This window comes from Anopheles aquasalis, chromosome 2, assembly GCF_943734665.1.
Source record: "Anopheles aquasalis chromosome 2, idAnoAquaMG_Q_19, whole genome shotgun sequence".
NCBI lineage: Eukaryota > Metazoa > Arthropoda > Insecta > Diptera > Culicidae > Anopheles > Anopheles aquasalis.
Window position 1 is genome coordinate 10,222,501 of NC_064877.1, and position 17,500 is coordinate 10,240,000.

Genomic DNA, 17,500 nt, shown 5'->3' on the forward strand with positions numbered 1-17,500 from the left:
CCATACGGAACTCCCAGAGAGGCGATGTGAACGGACGAAGTAGTCAGTCGTGTGACAAGCAGTGCCAGCGTCATGGTTTCCTTTTTACACCCGTCCACAGGGAAATGCGTTTTGCGGTGCACTTGCGTCTTTTTGCGGTATCCTGGACGACCCACAGGTGCTGACACAAAGCGAGTGCATGCGCCAGATGTGCATCACCATTAGCGAACGTTGGCTCATTTTATAAGTTCAACAACGCATTTCAATGTGAAGCACATCCTTCCGCCCTTTCGCACACATCATCTAAGGCCTGTTGAACAAAAATGCAAAAAAAACTCATAATTAAAAAGGCCGTCGTGTATCTGGTACCTACGAGACTTTGCTCTAGAAATGGTTGCGTAATGCAAGCCCTTCACTACTCGGGGGCGTTATAGTATCTGAATAATCTGAAGTAATTTGAATTCCAGTTAAGTGGCTCTTTGAATTTGAATGGTATGTTCATGTTACCTATAGCACCACTTCAGCGCTTCTTACGCCACGGTACACCTCAACTCTTGTACTGATTCAATACCAATTGGCATTTCTATACACACCACTTAGAACAATCTCTTGCTCTCAGAGTAATTAACTTAACATACTGCATATCCACATGCACTGCAGTGAGAATAACCGCGAGTGTCGATGAATGCGAAAGGATTCTGCTCTTTGGCACTCGGAATGAAAAGGCGATGTTGAGTGTGAAAAACGAGCAGTATAATAAACTACCATCCTATTGCTGCTATCCTATAGGTTAACCCTAAGGAGGAGTTTTCAAAACATAAAATACTACCAATTAGTAGAGCCGGAGTAGACATTTAGTCATTACGAGTTTAGTATAATAAAGTGTGTGACTGTTTTTTTTTCAGTTTTTACAGGTTATAGAGGGTTATTACCTTTTTTACTCAGTTCTGTAACTAATTTCCTATACTGTTCATTCTTTCTTGTATCCATTACAACTATCGTAGCCTTTTTCTCGATATCGTTACCTTTTACCGTCCGTAGGCCAGCTTCAGTTTGCCTGATTAACGATCCTCGAAGATGCATCCCAAAACATTCAAAATTGTGACATAACCACCAAAAAAAACCCTCTCAAGCCAGCGCTATCAGTCGCATACTTCAGCCCCTAGTGATCGGGAACAAATGGCTAACGCTACCAATGCGGTCCACTACCAATCAGCACAATCGCCGGCTCGTTGCACCTCGAAAATGTGACACTTCATGCTACCGTTATGGTCGTGTTATGGCCATAGCGTCCGTTATGCGTGCACCGCTCGAGATTGTGACCATAGAACGGCAACTGCACTCAACCCTCAGCATCAGACAGAGGCTCCCAAACGTCAAGTACTGATTATATGTTATACACCACCACCACCACCACCGCCATTAACAAACGACGGTTACACAACGCGGACGTGGACCATATCGTACGAACGGCGACGGCACTCCATGGTCCGTCATGGTGTTTGCGACGTGGCCAATAATCGTTCCGCGTTACGTCATACAACGCGTCCCAAACGGGTCGTCCAGTACAGTGTAAAAATGCTTTTTTGCTTTCTTTCTGCTCATTGCTCATATTGATATATTCTCGCTCTCGGCCAACCAGTATACCGCGGGCGTGACCAGCCTCAGTTGCATACCGAGCACTACAGTGCACCATCGATGGCGATTGACTCTGCTGGGTCTGACTGGGTCCCCGGACTTTACGCCGATGCCTGGCGGCTAGTTTGCTGAACGACTGGAACTGGACGGTGCATTGCTGGACGCTTTCATTCCATGCCGGATCGGTTCGGCGACGAGTGGTTGCCAATTACGGTTCTGGTTCGTCCGGTGCGTGAATCGAACCGGAAAGATAACTGGATGGCCGCCGTCTCTCACCATCCAACCCGCTCATTGCCGATAAAATGGGCCTCCGTGTCGCGATTGCACGGACCCTAGGACCTGACCCCTTGGGGAGGCATAGTCGATGCTCGAGAGGAGATAATTTCCAAATGGAAGCTGCAGAAAGGTCAGGTCAGGATGCTGTGGTCAAGCAGCGCGTGTGTAGCGTTGCTTCACCCTGGAGTTCATTTATTTATCGGACAACGCCCACCTCCCCTAGCGGTCATTTGCAGTAACAACGTAATGCACGGTCCCAAAAGGTGCGTTCCCGGTGGGCCCATTGCACGTTATCGGGTCCGGGGGGGGGGGGGGGGGGGGGAGGCCAGCGCCTACGCCGCTGTAACCAGGCGGTTCTTCAGCACCACTGAGCCGGAACTGATGAGTACCGCGAGCTGAACTCGCTTGCACTGCAGTTCAAAATGCAATGCGGTCATGGGTCGGTAAATGTATCATTTCAATTGTAGCTTTAACCAGACCGCAGCATTCGATCGTATTCGAGGGCGGCTTAAAGGCTTATTTATGCTTTATAAAACACAATGCATCGCAATTCCGCTTTTGTGCGGGTGTGTCCAAAATGCACAGTTTAATGAGCAATTGATGCGATTGTAGGTGAGATAAAGATATGAATTCATTATTTCTAGGTAATCATTCAGAATCAAGATGGGAATCAATAGCGGTCTGAACGAATCCCGTAAATCAAGACATAATTTTAGTTAAAAAAAACGCAACAACCGAAACTTCTAGCGGATCTCGTTGCAGTAGACGACGTGCGTCAGGTGATTCTGCATGACAAATCGCGAAGAGCAACTAAGCGTTAGTGCAAACCTAGGGCGAGTGTCAACAGAATGCAACGAACGTTCAGTAGTCAGGTTTTGTTAGCCCTTCCGACTTGCATCCACTCTCTCTTCTCCTCTTGATGCATGAGTGGACCAAGCTGACTCCAGGAGTCACTTCAACTGTCGGTCCCTCCTTTAGCGAACATCCAGAGCGCCCGAAGGGACATTGCGATAAGCATTCTGAGATTGAAAGGATGTCGCGAAGGTGAACTTAACCGAGCGGAACGCACCCGAACCACTACACCTGAATGTATGCGCACACACCAACACCCTTGACCAGCCAGCCAACGGGGGAACGTGCACAAGTTCAAGGATCACCCCCCGAACGGACCGCTCAGCCAGCTCAACAAAGATGGTGTCCACATTCACCGGGATTCCAGGGGGAGGACTGAGAACCAAATGGCCATGGGGCAAAAATAGCCACAAGAAAAAGGAAGCGGAAACGAGCATAACAAGATGACCCAGTTGGATAACGTTATTTTTTCCTCACTCTCAATGAAATCCCGGACACTCGAGTGTGTGTACTGGTGTGTCACCTTCGGGCGATCAGGTGACTTGGGTGCGGATTCTTTTGCAAAATGTCCCCAGAATCACTGCTTCCGGTGGTGGTAAGATGGTCGGAACGAGCGAGTGAGCGAGCGTTCCGTGCCGAGGACACTTCCCCATCGATTTGTCGCTCATCAAATTTTCTGCACCATCGCAGCCGACCATGAACGGGAGACGGGCCCTAGAGCCGTCCGTGGGGGTGGAAATGATGGAAAAAAGGAATCGAAAACGAAAAAAAATCCCTCCCAATCCCGAGTCCGCCAACTGTATTTAGAGCACATTTTTCCAGTTGGCTTGATGTGCCGGAAGACGTACGGCAACGCGATGAGGCAACGAACACAAGAAGCACCGAGCACGTGATAGCGAACCGAGCGTGCAACTGACACGGATTGGTAAGGCAACCGGGAACCGAACAACGCCAGGATACACACTATCGGAGTGAGTGGTTTCACATTTTCAGGGATATCATGGCGTGTCACTTTTGCCGTGGCCAAAAAGAAACCCGGAGATGTTGGGCTATACTGGCTGCAAGGCAAGCAAAGCTTGGTCCTTGGCTCGTGTTTCGTACTCAACGTTCGTACGGTCCGCACGGTTGACGGCCAGATTAAATTTTAAGATTCTCCAAAATCCATTTTAAGTGAGCGAGCAATGGAGTACTATCAGTGTCCTAGGGTACTGGGACTGTCAGGGTATTCCCACCAGATATGTCTACGATTTTGAAATTTGAGTAAAACTAAAAACTTTGCAAATAGCATTAAGAATGGACTACTCCAGGGATCGTGCAGGATGTTTTATACAATCTTCCGTGGAATTCCATTTAGCGAAAGACGATTTCAAGAGGGTATTTACTTTTATGAGATGATCCTGTATGTTTTAAAAGTTCTAAATTTGTAAAAAACACTTTTCAATGCACAAAGTTGATCTGAAAGGTGAAGAAGTTAAGACAAAATACCGAACAAATCGTTCGGCCCGCCAAATTATGCTGTGTGGCCCGCTGCCTCGCCCGCGGTGTATATGTATGAGTTTGGTCATAAATTATACGTTCTATGTCACTTTATTTCATGCATATGTTGAAATTGAATGAAGAAACATTTTTTCAAGATCCATGGGTTATTTAAAAACGATTTAAATTTCTATTAAAAATCCCTACCACTATGAAAAATCGGTAAAAAAATGTACCGGCTACCAGGCGCCTCCATTTCGAAGGGCGCCTCCATGGGCGCGGAAACCCGTGCTTTAAATATATCCGCAACTGATGCTATATTCTTGGTTCTTAATACCACATCCCAATGCACAACTGCAATCGACGTGAGCTGAACGCTATTTTCCTGCTTATCCTTGTCGAGCACAAACAACGACCACGGTTTTCCCCTCGGAGCACATTCAGCACAAACGTCTTTTACTTGAAAAGAATCCTGCCTCACGGTACGGTCTTATCATATGTGCCCTGTTCCCTGTGGAAGTCTCGCGGAAAGCGGAATGTCTCGTTATCCGCTGGCGACAGCGACATTCCGTGAAGCGGACGTCCACACACAAAGACCATTGCACTACTTCGTGCCGTCGAGCGCACGTAACAAACATCGGTAATGAGATAGATTTGATTCGAAAACGCATAGAATTCCTTTCGAATGTGCAATCAACTCCCTCGACATTGACGACAATGAAGAGCGGAACGAGGAGAGAAAGAGAGAGAAAGAGCGAGGAGGAGAAGGTCGCGTGTTCCCGGTGACTCGTACATGTTTGCTCCGCAAGTAAATACCTTGCATTCCTTCGTCGACATCCTGGTCGACGTCCTGGTCGGGAACTGGTTCCGCAAAGTTCTGGAAAAGGGTTTTGCACCACGTCACCGCGTCACGAGGAGCAGCAGCGGATCCGGCTAAACAATGTTAACTAGACCACATTGCGAGAGACACCAAAGCGAACCCGCACCCTCCCCGATTCCTGGGCACAACGCAGTGACGCGTTATCGCGCCAAGCCACCAGCCAGTCGGGCGTTTCGATCAACAGCGGGACCCGCCGTTTGTGTCCTCAGCCCAGCCGGATCACAAATCACTGCACGATGCACTCGTCGCCCTACCGCTCCTCCGTTGGCGTTCCGGCAACCAAATGGTTGGCATTCCTGTCGTTCCAGACCGCACGCCATTCCACGGTCGAAAAAGGAACGTCGACTTGGCCGCGGGGACTACTGATTGTACATTTCAAATGCACGACGACCGGCCTAGCATCGGCATCACACAAGCTGGCTCCCTGGCTGAAGGGAATTTACGCACGAACGCACAGACACACAGGCACACAGGCACGGGCACCGGGCTGGTCTTGCGGTTTTCCTGGAATGGGGAACAAGTTGGTGGATGGCCCTCGGCACCGGCTGCAGCTCCGGGGAGGCACTTCCGGTGCAGAAGCGCAGCACAACCGGGAGCAAACCCCTCCCCGGGGGGGGGGGGGGAAGCGAAGAGAGCTGACAGGGTCGACTTGGTTTAGCATTCCGACTGCATGCCGTCGTGGTGGCCGGCTTCAAACCAACATGCACTCGACGTACCGGGGACGTCCGTCTGTTACTCTCGAGCTCTCTCTCTCTCTCTCGCGAAGCAATCTTTCATTGCGTTATCGTGCCACTCACCGCGATTGACAGCGCAGAGAGAGAGAGAGAGAGCCAGTGCCGCGATATGGCAGCCACGGTTTGGGACAATATTTATCCAAACTCCAACGACAACCTTCCACAAATTTCCACAAATTTGGTAAAGTCCACAACGCAAAAAACCACTACGAGCACGAGAAAACTGGTGCTCACCAACAAAAGTAACGAATCACGGGGTCCGATCTGTCACCGTGGCTCACGGCACAAATGTCACGGCCCCGGGATTCCATCGGTCATCGTCGATGAGACTGGAGAGTGTGGAGTGATGGAGAGCGATCACCACCGGCAAAAGTTGCACAGCGCACAATTTGGTGCCCTGTAGGGGACTGCTTTACGGTGACCGAAAATTGCCAACTAAGCAGGTAACGGCAACGACGACGACGACGACGACCGATGACGGAACCGTCCGGTACGATGGACCCCCGAGGAACACACCCGGATATAAATGTCCCACAAACAGCAAGTCATCAATCCAATCAAAAAGCCATATAAACGACGTCGATAGTAACGGTACCACGGCACGGTTCAGGGAGGGGAAACTTTCAAACGCGAATGCGCGATCCGAGGACCTCCGCAGGCCCCTAGTTTCGCCACCGTACCCACGCTCGCTAGTTCCTAGTGCACAGCATCCACAGATCGCTGGCCAGGTAATGCCCGTGCTTGTTCCGCTGTGCTGTGCCGAGGATTCTAATTTGAAACATCGAAAATAAATTAGCCAGCATCACCGGGGTTTTTTGAGGGGGGGGGCAAGCGATGGACTGCGGCCAGTGACAACGTCATGACGTTCGCCCGCTTTTTCGCGAACCAGGCCATACATTCTGCGAAAAAGGTTCAGGTTCAAGTGGTGGTTGTGGTGATGGTGGTGTGAGTTTTCTGTTCATTCTAGGTTTTTGTGCAAATTAATCGGAAAGTAATTAAACAGAAGTTTAGTCGCACAAGTTTCCGGAGGTCCGGAGTCGATGAACAGGCCGGTTGAGAGTCCTGTCGAGTCACGCTGCAGGATGGGGCCTTTTTGGGCCCCGTCGGAAAATGGTGGCAAATGTTTCAAAAGCGATACATCATTCCATTATAAGTTGTCCGGAAATATTGGTACAACTGAGGGAAGTGAGGCAACCGAGAAGCAGTTCCTGTTGGAGAGAGCGAGAAATGAACTTCGTCTCGCATCTGGTTGGCAGTGAAAGTGGCACAGAGCTTACTGAGGTAATGATTGTTGGGTAATGTGGAGTTGACTTTTGCTGATGGCGAGTACCGAGTAGCGAGGCCAACTATAATCCGTCACCATTAGGTGACGGTGAAGGATTGAAATAATGAAGAATGATTCACATCACTAATCGGATATCCATCATCCGATTGCCATCACTAGAAGCTACTCTACAGAACTGTTCAAACTCAACACAAAAAGGGGTTTCAACTTCGCAATTAATGGTCTCTCTACCGTTATTTACCGTCTCTCTCTCTCTCCTATTTTACAGGCAGCGAATGAGGTGCACTACGCAGAGCTGGCACTGGCCATCCCGCCCTCATCACACGACGATGCCAGCAATAAAAACCATCTGAACAACCATCTGAACAAGCTGCCACCACCGCCAGCGTACAACTACTTCGACGAGCCGACGATCTACGCCCAGATAGACCACGGCGGTAGCTACAAAGCACCGCCTGGTCCGGGTGGGGGTCCTGCGGGACCACTACCATCATCGGTGCCCGGTGGTGTCGGCTCCTATCCGCTGATATCGCCCGTGTCGCAGCAATCGCTGTCACAGCAGCAGCATCAGCACCAACTGCTCAGCCAGTCCCCGCTGACACTTCAGTTGCAGCAGGACTCGACGCAACAACACCATCATCATATGCAGCAGCAGCCGCATACACCTCACACGCCTACGACTGCAGCGTTGCTGCAGCTGCAACATCCAATACAGCCGCTTCCACCACCAGCGAGTACGTTGCAGCACTCGCCCCATTCCGTGCCACTGCCACTGCAGTCACCGTCACTGTCGTCTACCAACGTCGCCGCCGCCGCCGCCGCCACCTCCACCAACGGCAGCAGTAAGCAGTATCTGCGCGAAATCGTGACTACGCGAACGCCGCTGGCCGCCTTCTCGCAGCAGGAAAGCTGCGTCTAACTCCCTGCAGAGCACCATGCCTCCGGTCGTCGTCCGCCCAAAAAGAAAACCCCCCAGTGAATCTTCCTTTCCTTTTTCACTCTTCGTATCGTGGCCTACAGCCATCCTCTTGAATCGAATGCTCAAATGGTTGGAAAGGTTTTTTACGTTTTTTTTACGGTACGAAATACTGAGTGAAAGATTCAACAAATTAGCACGAATTCAGAAGGATCTGAGCATCCCAAAAGTAAAACACCAATCTCTTTGTTCAGTTTAAGGTTTTGTTTTTGCATTTACGGAGAGACTTTTCACGGAAAACTGTGTCCCTTCAATATCCCGATCCCATCACCATCCGATTGGTTCGAATGCAAATTGATTCCCCGCCTCATTACTACGTGCTGCGCTGAACAGGAGCCCAGGCAAGCGTATCAATCACGGACCTAATTGTGGTTTGCACAAGCCACAGGCCAACGTCTCAGGCCATACGACAAGCATCGATGCGGAGCGATCGATCAAATTAATGCCGGTGCCCATGCACAAAACGCCTCAATTTGTGGCCTGTTATCAAACAATTAATTGCCGGCAGCGTCGGTTGGCGTGGCCATCTTGTGGTGATGGTTTCCCGTAACCACGAACGTTCGCTGCATACGTAATCGATAAAGGCGGAGATGCAGATGCACCACATCGGCACCGTTGCTGATGATGATGATGATGATGAGCGGTACTGAACTTGTGTCCTTAACCACAAGGCCATACGCTACACGTTAGCGTGCGTGTTTAGTAGTGCAAAAGTTTCTTCCGAATGCGAATGCGAATGCGAGCGGTTTAAGAAGCATGCAGAAGCCCCACGATTGGCATCTCAAATATTGATTGTAATTACCTTGAGTGCGGAATCCAGTCGAGGGCCTAGCCCCCCCGTGCGCGTGCTACACGCGATTGCAAAGCGAATATTCGTTTTCGAAACATCATCACGGATTGTAATGAGCCACCCCGGCAGGATGGAAACAAAATTCAATCAGCAGCAATTGTGTAAAGAATACTTGGCCATTCAACAGTCAGACCGGGTCAGGTCAGAAGGGGGGTATGGTGGTGATCCTCCTGTTGCACATCATTCTTCTGCCTTCACCTCCTTTTCACTCGATGGCAAAGGCGATGAAATGGTGGAAACAGTGTTCGTGTTGCTGAGTGAACAGTTCCTATTAAACATACACCGAAGCATCGCCACCTGCTGGGTGCGGGGATACCGGGGATGCTAGCAGATTATCGTTGTCCTAGGTTAATGGAAAATGTATGTACGGCAGGCCAGCCAGCTCGGTAGCTGGCATTGTGGTAGCCAGCCATTTCCTCTGGTTGAATGCAGACTGGAGGGTTTGCTGCTGAGGGAGATCCCCAGAGCCTCTTTGTCAATGTACCGCTCTACTCTACTCCCGTGGATGGTGCCAGACCTCTCCGTTTTAATTCCCAGAATTGTCATCTATTTCGAAAACGCAAATGGTCGCCATGTTAAGCGGCCTTTCGCTCCAAGTTCTACAAACAACTGTTTCAAAACACAATAAAGTCCAGCAAAATATAACGACAAAACTGATCACCAACTCAGTCTCAGTCTAGCGAAAAAAAAAACAAAAAACTGGTTAACAGTGAAAACGGCCTGATTCACTTCGTCGACCTAACGTGATGACTAGGCCACTGTGTCAGTATAATGGAAGTATTAGCGCCGGACAAATAAGCAACAGCTTCCGGTCAAGGGAAGGTTTTCGGGGATGATGATGATGCGCCCTGGAACTCGACAAAGGCTGGCAGCTCAATCGGAAGGGCAGAAAGGGCGCAAAATTCTGCAACCTCATCAGTTAACTGGCCCCGTTTTTTCACATCTCCTCCCCAAATTCATTCACTATCAATCCCAAGCCGATCGATGAATCATCGTAACGTGTGTGATAAGATGTATCCCAAACGTAGGGGCTAAAAGCTACGAGTACAACGAGCCGGCCTGTGATGCAGAAGAAACTGATTTCAACGAACAATCCTTATCACAACATATGGCCACGCTACTGCGGTGGAAGCGAAAAATCAAAATTGATAGCGCGTTTGGTGCGTTCCCTTTTTTCCGTGTGGCCCTAATGGGCATCGCACCTTAATCGTGATGCGGATCGTGTACGGCCTAACGCCGGTATGGCCTGACCGGACCTCCGCTAATGGAGGAAAGGAATACGCCACCGAAGAGTGCACTCCAAGGGGTACTCCAAGAGGCCTCTAAGTGGGTCTCATTATTGGAAAATACATTTTCACATTATCCTCCCGAAAAGCAAAGTGCCCGGAAGCACTTTGACGCAGGGAGATGCTACTTAAAACGCATCATCATTCGTGCGGACTCACCTTCAATCCGAGTTTACCCCCGAAAGTGGTCACATAATTCCCAAATCGCAATAACTACAACGAGCCCCGGTCGCTCCGCATAAACTGTACTGGCCCTTCAGTTGGTTTCGAAGCTGGACAGGACGGCTGTGAGGATGAAATTGGATGGTAACAAGGAAAAGAGAAAAAGAGAATATTCGCGAAATGAAACGCACACCGCACCAACCGTATCAACCGGTAACCGGGCCCCATCATCGTTGTTCACTAATGTTCCTGATGTGGCGTGGACGGAGAGATGGCCAGTGGTGGCGCAGTTTGTTCATATTTTCCCCCATTTTATCGACTTCCGCAGTTTGGCTGTATTAAAATTAATAATTAATTTAAACAACGCACCAACACCAGCAACCCACTGCGCGGAGTTTGTTTCGTGCGATTTTTCTGTTAAATTTTCCTGGTTTCTTTTTTTTTTGCATGTTGCTCTTCTGCCGGTAAGCTCCCACTTTTCCTGCATTCCCGGCATCGGCTTCATTTCGGTGAATCCGGGTCCGGGCACTTGCTCAAACATTGATGGCCCCGAAACCCGGCGGTGTATCTCGCTTGCACAACATACATACGCACGGTGATGCACCAGAGGTTCGTTGGATAAATAATGCGCTTCCATTCCTGGTCGCACGCTAGAGCGCACATATTGCTTTTCGTGTCACTGATTTGTTTGAATGCAGGCACAGGCCTGGGACGGACAGGCAAAAATCGCCAAAATAAATCCAACAAAAAACCAGTGGCTACGGATTCCATTAAGCGTTGCTTTCATTGTTGCTATCCATTTCGAGCTCGCAATGACCATTTTTCCGTGAAAGTTCCACCGAACAAACTAACGCACACAAGTTCCTAAGTTTAGGATTTTCGGTTTTATGAAGATTCAAAAGTTTCAGAAGTTTATTACGGAAAACGGATGGGACCGATAGAGGCGCACATTTGCTGCAGGATCACACTCGATCAACTCCAAACATTTCAAACAACACACGAAAACCAGCGAGTGAGCAAAGAACTGACCTTCAAATATCTTCGACACTTTTCGAAACTAAACGTAAACTAACCGGTACTGGAACGGGGGAAAGATATGCAAATCGCAAACAATCCGACCTGCATCGCTCACTTAGCCGATCTCAAGCAAACAATAGATAAGCGGGAGAGATGGGACGGGCCAGCAGGATTAGGGATCGCACCGAAATGGCGACGAACACATCTCTCTCCCTCTCTCTCTCTCTCTCTCATCACAACCAACCAAAACAACCAATCTATTTGTCACTGTTGTTAGGATTAGAATAATTTTGTACATAAGAGCGCAACAAAACCAATTAACAATAACACTTATCGAATGTTGAATCCGGTGTGCGAGGGAGTGTGGTCAACCGCATGCACCGAAGTGGAAATGTTTTTCATTTTCTATCACTAGCATTAGGCGAACAGGGGAAGAGCTGAGTAGAGAGCTCCGCAGAGAACCTGTGCACGAGGTAAACGAATTGAAGAAAGAAAAGAAATACCACAATTAATACGAGCGCCTGCAGATGTATGTGAACGAATGTCCTGTCCTCCTGTTTCTCCAGGATCACTTCCATGGAAATACAAAACAAAGACACGGGAACCGCAGAGTACGGCAAAATTACTCAACTGTTTTTTAGGTTAACAACACAGTAAAAAGCTAAGGACACACAGAAAACCACAGACACACAGCCACTCACTCACACACTCCTAGGGTAGTACTTTAATCCAATTAACTATACTGTAAATATGTGCAACACATATTGTACGCCAAGCAGCAGCCGGGAGACGAGATGCGGAGATTTGGTTCCCCGATTCCGTGGCGAACCACCATCGATGGATACGTGAAGGTATCGGCAAGGCAGGCAAGGCTTGCCAGCAGCGGCCCTTGCGATTCCTCGTTTGCAATCACTCTACTCTTCAAAAAAAAACTGGGAAAACCAAACAAAAATTACTCGATACTCGGGAGAGAAAGCCGAAACAATGCAACACTAGAATCAATTCACGAGATGTTGTAAATAGTTATACATACTAGCGGTTAAGAACAAGGCACCAGGGCGAAGGAACGACAAGATGGATCGAACGGATGGCGCAACGCAGAAGATGGTTGAACAGATTTTTACGCAAATACACGGAACGCCAGTGATCGATCGGTCTAGAGCATGGGGGAGGGAAGAGTTCCAGAGCAGGATTCCAAGTGATTGATTTCCAAGTTTTCGATTCGAATTCGAACGAACAAAAGAGCCTAGGATCCGTTCCTCCGTACTGTCCCCCCGGCCTGGGTGGCTCACAAGTTTACTTTTGTGGATTATCCTTTTGAACAAAAAACACAACTAGCCTAATTTGTACAGAAATAATGGGAGGGGGATGATGGTGCGGGCGGAAAGATAAGTGAATTGTTGATCGTATCGTGCGAAGAGCGTTTAAGCGTAAGTCGGTTTAAATAAAAACATTTTTTTCTAAATTGTGAATCGTTCGTTTCCTATCGCTTTGGCAGGTTATGCTTAAATACGATCACGTTGATCAAAGAAAAATCGAAAAAGTAAGTAAATGAAAACACGATGCACTTAACCTCAGGGGGATCACTGTATTTTATGCTCGGAGTACTTCCGTGCAACTTGCACATAATCTGGCACGGTGCGATGAAGCACAAGTTTTTCGACATTTTTCTCTTACTACACTTTTGTACCCACATCGGAATAGAATCACAAAATTGTAATCATAATTTTAGTCTTCTTATCATATTTGAAGATCATTTATAGATTCTTTGCTTCAACATAAATTGCACGCAACACATGAAACTTGCATGCATGAACAATCGATTCTTCGACCGGCCGACTTAGCCAGCCACGTGGTAAACCGACAAAATTGTCAACCTCACGACCATCCCACCACTACCAACACGTCGTAGTCATATGATTGGTGGGGTCGGGTGATCTCGTGGGGCCCCCAAACCATCTCGTGACTTCAGTGAAACCAGTTGTTCCAGCCGCAGTCGTTCAGTGCAGCGCGCGCTCCCGTTTTCCTCAGTTCGGTTCGGTTTTCCGTTAGCGGATTTTCCGCAGCATCCTCACATCGGTGTAACGCTTTAAGATGGCCAGCAACACCCAGGGCATCCAGCAGCTGCTGGCCGCGGAAAAGAAAGCCGCCGATAAGGTTGGCGAAGCGCGCAAACGTAAGTGCCCGTTCTCGCCCGTGGTCGATTCCGGCTCGAGCGTCGAGTGCAAAGACTGTGGCACTGGTCACATGACCCTTCTCTGCTTTGCTCTGCTCGTTGGTGTTGCATGAGCAGAGCTCAAACACGGAGCCGAATTCCGAATCCGAATCCGAATTCGTTTGAAATTGTGTTTGCAAAACGAATATACAATAAATGCACCGTTCGGATTGTACAGTACAATTCATTAAATTATCTTCATCGTTCTTCAAACAGGCAAGGCACGTCGTCTAAAGCAGGCCAAGGATGAGGCCACGGAGGAGATTGAGAAGTACCGTGGAGAGCGTGAGCGCTCTTTTAAGGACTTCGAAGCCAAGGTACGTTATCTAACCGTGTCCACAATGTGGGCAGACAATGAACCAAATTTTCGACATTAACTGATGCTTCTTTCTCTCTTGTTTTCCTTCCCCCTATTCTCCAACAATAGCACGTTGGCTCGCGCGAAGGCGTATCGAACAAGATCGATGCCGATACCCGCGTTAAGATCGACGAGATGAACCGTGCCCTCAACACCCAGAAGGAACCGGTCATCCAGGACGTGCTGTCGTTCGTGTACGCCATCAAGACGGAACTGCACAAGAACTACCGTCAGTAAAGGGTGGTGTACCAGTGCCCCACTCGCCTTTTTTGTGTCAGCAACTGATGTGCTCCGCAACATTCGAACATTCCTACGGTTCCGGATCTATCTCTGATCCGTCCGTTCCCCCCTATGAGCATCGTGTGAATCGGCTCGGGGACACTGAATTAACACCTTCTTTCTGTTTTTTTTTTTTGCTTCATTCGCTCCACACATACACACTCCTCTCGAGACACCTGCCGAGTAACGATGATATCGCCGGCAAAGAGATAACAGTCCGTCGTCGTCTTTGTTGGATGTGTGTGGTTGGATTGTTTTATCTTTTGAATGTTGAAAAAGTGTTGTTTTCGTTGTTTGCTATCAACCGGAAAGGGGTGAAGCAAAGTATTCACTTCAATTATGTTATAAAATTGTAACTGTAAGATTATGTAAAAAAGGAAACGCTCTAGGATATACTTAGTAAAGATTTAAGAACAAACTCCGCCTGGTCTCGATTATTTGGGTTCACATAGCGTCTGTTAAATTAAAGTTCTCAGCATTTATTACTACCCGAACCCCGCCAATCGGCTGTAACATGGCCAGCAACCAACCTGCGCATCGTCGGCTACCGTTGCATTTCTTCGTTGCGTATCTGATAAGAAGCTAATCTAAGGCAAATCTTATCAAACATCATTTTCGGCTGCGTTCGTTACGGTCTCCCCCATTCGGATCGCCCATCACTCGCACTGTTTCGATGGTACCAATATCAGCATACGGTTTTAGGCGTCGTCGTCATAGTCATCGGCTTATCGGAACACCAGCGTTACCCGATATGAAACATTTGGACACAGTCCGCTAATTTGGCAATCAGTTACGGCACCGAACCGCTAGTGGCAGGATCACATCGCTTAGCGAACGTACTGCGTGCAAAGCATGGGCAAGGATAAAAAGAAGGACAAAACCTCGAAGCACATCAAGTGTGATGTCCTGTTTGACAATAATCCGCAAGGAGTCTTCCGTGCCGGCGATACCGTTAGTGGTACGGTAGAGATTCAACTGGACAAACCGAAAAAAGTGCGAGGTAAGTAGTGGACAGTGGATACGGCGCTGATTGTAGGTGGTTCCATTCGAGGAGGTACCAGTGTTGTTTAAGATTACAAATGGATCTACTACGAAAAAATAGTTAAAGTACTAATACCTAAAAGACTAATCAACGAGCCCGCTGTATTGTTTTCCCGTGCTCTCCGACCCCATTGGCACCATGATGTCTGTTTTTGGTATCTTATCAACTTATCGGAACCATGAGTCATCGCGGCAATTCAATGCCGCCAATATTATTGTTGATTAATCTGAAATCTAATTTGATAAATGTCCACCCCGCCCCCACCACGGAGCATGTGATTCATCGTCTATCGCCCTTTTCTCGGCAGGGATCGCACTGCGTATCAACGGTTTCGCCCAAACCGACTGGAACGCGAAGGTGAAAGGGACCTCAGAGAAGACGAAGAAGAAAAACAAGAAAACGCATTTTAGTGGCCGTGAAGATTACTTTGGCACCATCACGTACTTTGTCGGATCGGATGTTGGCAATCCGCTCGAGGTACCGGCCGGTGTGCACCGGTATCCGTTCTTCTGCGTCATCCCGGCCACGGTACCGACGTCGAAGGAGGGCAAGTATGGTCACATCCGGTACTTGGTGAAGGTGTCACTGGAGCGTCCGTGGAAGTACGATCACGTCTTCCAGATGCCATTCATCGTCCAGAGTCACGCCGATCTGAATGTCGCGCAAGAGCGCATGCTGGTGCCGACGCGGGCCGAGGTGATACAATCGTTCTACTTCGGCCTAACGGATCCACTGATTGTGACGGCCACCACCCCCCGGACCGGTTATGCGCCCGGTGAGGTGATCGAGGTGTCGGTACACGTCAACAACCAGAGCAGCGTCGATGTGCGTGACATACAGATCAAGTTCCAGCGTATAGACACCTTCTTCAGCCAGGTTCCGACGGTGCAGGAACACCTGGAGCATACGGTGCTGGAAGAGCGTACGATTGCCAGGGTAGCCCGCCGGAATGATGCCGTGTTCGAGGAGAACATACTGATCGCTTCAACGGTTCCATCGGATGATGAGCGGTGTAAGATCATCCGGACGCGGTATGAGGTCACGATCTTGGTGCGGCCAGTTCGATCACGAAAGAAGATGCTGCTGACGTTGCCCCTGGTTATCGGGACGGTCGGACTACCGGCCAGTATCTATCCGATGCAGATGCTAGCGAAGGAAAGGGAAGCACTTGGCATGAACGCCGTGGCCGATGGTGGAGTTGATGTGGCTGGACCGAGTGGAATCACACCGTTTGAACTACCGCCACCGTACAGAGAGGAACCGGTACCGTCTCCAACGGCACGGGTTTTTTCTCCCAACGATATGGATGAGGATGACGCCGTTGCTACGGCGCCACCGACGGAACATGAGTTCGAGAAGGGTTCGGAACCGTACACGCCGCGTGACTTTGACGAGAACGATTAGCGATAAATCGGCCTGTTGTTTGTTATACTCTCACTCGTTTTGTGTGCTATTTCTACCAAATAAAACGTGCCCTTTTGGGGTGGTAAAGACGTTTCTGAACGAACGTGTTAATGGTATGCGTGAACTCCTCGGTCAAGATATGCCCATTCTCTTTGTCTTAAGCCAAAAAGTTTCCAGAGAGATCAAGGGCAGCACCCACCATCTATCAAACACCACAATATTACAATTCTACTATCTTCCTGCTCCTAAAGAGAGCTTCTAAGACTCTGTCTATCGAATAGAAAGTTGTGCTAGGTCAGGGCAACAATCTTCGATCCCTTCTGATTCCATTAACCCAGAACCCCAGTCTTTCTCTCCACGTTCCACGCAACCACACGATCACGATCGTCACCAACACACGCGTCTCGTGCAGCGCAACCCTTTGGTGCAATCATAAACAAATGTATGCCGCACGCATAGAGTGCGGCAGAGCATGAAACTCATACACTGCGAGCGAGCAGAAATCGACAGCAGGTTCAAATGGGGCGGGTGATGTGGGGTTTGAAATCACAACGCCTTGGTATGCGTGCAGAGCGTCTTGATCAGTCTCGCGCGATCGTCCCCCTTGTGGGTCCGTGCGATGGTCCACGAGAATACACCATCCATCCAGCCGGCAGTAGGGAGTGTAAGATGGAAGAATATTTTTAGTTCCTTCACTCTCTGGCTGCCCGTCCCAAGGTAACGTGTTTGTGAGTCAGAGAAGCGGGATCTTCTCTCCCCTGTTCGTTTGAGGTGACCGCACGGTGCCCTCT

The 17,500-nt window shown here is 49.0% G+C and overlaps 4 protein-coding genes across 4 annotated transcripts in view; all 4 read left to right on the top strand.

Moving 5' to 3' along the window:
* LOC126581432 (hemicentin-1) overlaps positions 1–8,366 on the top strand; it is a 161,108-nt gene extending 152,742 nt beyond the window's left edge. The window contains exon 16 of the mRNA XM_050245088.1: positions 7,389–8,366. Within this exon, the coding sequence (XP_050101045.1) occupies positions 7,389–8,039 (651 nt within the window). The 3' untranslated portion in view covers positions 8,040–8,366. The remainder of the gene's footprint in view (positions 1–7,388) is intronic.
* A 4,978-nt stretch (positions 8,367–13,344) lies between these two features.
* LOC126574120 (V-type proton ATPase subunit G) lies at positions 13,345–14,681 on the top strand. Its single transcript, XM_050234113.1, has 3 exons — positions 13,345–13,587; positions 13,843–13,943; positions 14,054–14,681. Exons 1-3 carry the CDS (start codon positions 13,506–13,508, stop codon positions 14,219–14,221), a joined length of 351 nt encoding a protein of 116 aa, XP_050090070.1. The 5' UTR covers positions 13,345–13,505; the 3' UTR covers positions 14,222–14,681.
* Positions 14,682–15,115: 434 nt separating this feature from the next.
* On the top strand, positions 15,116–16,716 carry LOC126569389 (arrestin domain-containing protein 17-like). The gene is made up of 2 exons (XM_050226434.1): positions 15,116–15,263; positions 15,613–16,716. Exons 1-2 carry the CDS (start codon positions 15,116–15,118, stop codon positions 16,707–16,709), a joined length of 1,245 nt encoding a protein of 414 aa, XP_050082391.1. The 3' UTR covers positions 16,710–16,716.
* Positions 16,717–17,365: 649 nt separating this feature from the next.
* The window catches only part of LOC126581812 (arrestin domain-containing protein 2-like), a 2,098-nt gene continuing 1,963 nt past the window's right edge, over positions 17,366–17,500 (top strand). Inside the window, exon 1 of the mRNA XM_050245729.1 lies at positions 17,366–17,500. This exon is cut by the window's right edge and continues 766 nt beyond it. The gene's annotated coding sequence lies outside the window, so the exon portion shown is untranslated.